This window comes from Plectropomus leopardus, unplaced genomic scaffold, assembly GCF_008729295.1.
Source record: "Plectropomus leopardus isolate mb unplaced genomic scaffold, YSFRI_Pleo_2.0 unplaced_scaffold17609, whole genome shotgun sequence".
NCBI lineage: Eukaryota > Metazoa > Chordata > Actinopteri > Perciformes > Serranidae > Plectropomus > Plectropomus leopardus.
In genome coordinates, this window is record NW_024618953.1 from 1 (window position 1) to 1,065 (window position 1,065).

General features: G+C 39.7%; 1 protein-coding gene across 1 annotated transcript; it reads right to left on the reverse strand.

The window, feature by feature from the left end:
* Positions 1 to 105: 105 nt before the first annotated feature.
* LOC121964882 (cystatin-A-like) lies at positions 106 to 869 on the reverse strand. The gene is made up of 3 exons (XM_042515062.1): positions 697 to 869; positions 486 to 593; positions 106 to 306 (listed from the first exon to the last, which is right to left on the reverse strand). Exons 1-3 carry the CDS (start codon positions 799 to 801, stop codon positions 133 to 135), a joined length of 387 nt encoding a protein of 128 aa, XP_042370996.1. The 5' UTR covers positions 802 to 869; the 3' UTR covers positions 106 to 132.
* Between the last annotated feature and the right edge of the window lie 196 nt (positions 870 to 1,065).

The window sequence follows — 1,065 nt, forward strand, 5'->3', positions numbered from 1 at the left end:
TTATGTCTTTAGAAGGTAATGCACTTGCTGCTGACATTTGTTGCTTCCCAACAGCAAATGTCTTTATCCCTGAGTGTTAATGCATTCAAAGTCAAAGTCAAATCATTTCAGAACAAAGAAGCAGAGTTTTTATTATGAGACAATAGCCTGTAAGACAGTCACTGTCTGTGGTGGAGATGCAGGAATAGGTTCGATGGTGTCGTCTCTGGTTTTGTTCTGCTGCACACCTTCCAGTGTTGGAGATGCGTTGGGACCCACAATTTTAACAACATACAAATGAATGTAATTTGTGTCTCCAACTTGAACCTGTGAAAAGCAAAAGAAAACTGGAAGATGTGAAAAATATATTCATCTAGTCTCTGAACAGTTAAGATTTTCTACCATCAGGGATGTGTTGAACTGCTCCCTGTCATGATTTTGACACGACACACTACATTATATTGTGTGTTAAACAAAAACACACACCTGTAGCAGTCATTATTTACCTTGATGAGGAAGTGTTCTGCTCCAAGGATACCCCGAAGTTGCCTGTATTTCACTGCTTTGTATTCCGTATTGTCTCCGCGTGTTTGTCTCTGCACTTCTTCTTTCACCTGAGTATGAATGGAATTAAATATGATGTAAATCCAGACTGAAATGCAAACCAGAGAGTTGTGTGTGGAGGTTGCAAAAAAATGAAGCGAGAGTGAAACTCACCTTGTCACAAAGTTCCTGAGTTCTCTCATTGGCGTCCTCTGTCTCACCCCATCCAAACTTGTCTGCCTTTGTATTTTTCGTATTTTGCTGACAAATCTCAGCCATTGTCTCACAGTCCGCTGATGTTAACAAAGAAGTCAGCTGTCTGCTCTTACATGTCTTAAAAGTTTAAACAGTTTATCACATACACATTTATTTATACAGAGTAACCACGCCTGGATAAACCTGAAAAGTGGCTCAGTGGCATGTTGGGTGGAGCGACACGTGTAACTACATCCCTCATATGATTAGTCAGTTTTTTCTCGCTCTTATGATTCCTTTGCAAATTCTGGCTGAGAATTTTCAAAAAATGGATCACTCAAATCTGAT

What these genes read in the sequence shown, in the direction of transcription:
- LOC121964882 (XM_042515062.1), bottom strand. Translation starts at nt 801, where the DNA reads ATGGCTGAGATTTGTCAGCAAAATACGAAAAATACAAAGGCAGACAAG. An exon ending in CTCAGGAACTTTGTGACAAG is followed by an intron (nt 594 to 696) that starts GTGAGTTTCACT and finishes ATTCATACTCAG; the next exon opens with GTGAAAGAAGAAGTGCAGAG. An exon ending in CAGAACACTTCCTCATCAAG is followed by an intron (nt 307 to 485) that starts GTAAATAATGAC and finishes TGCTTTTCACAG; the next exon opens with GTTCAAGTTGGAGACACAAA.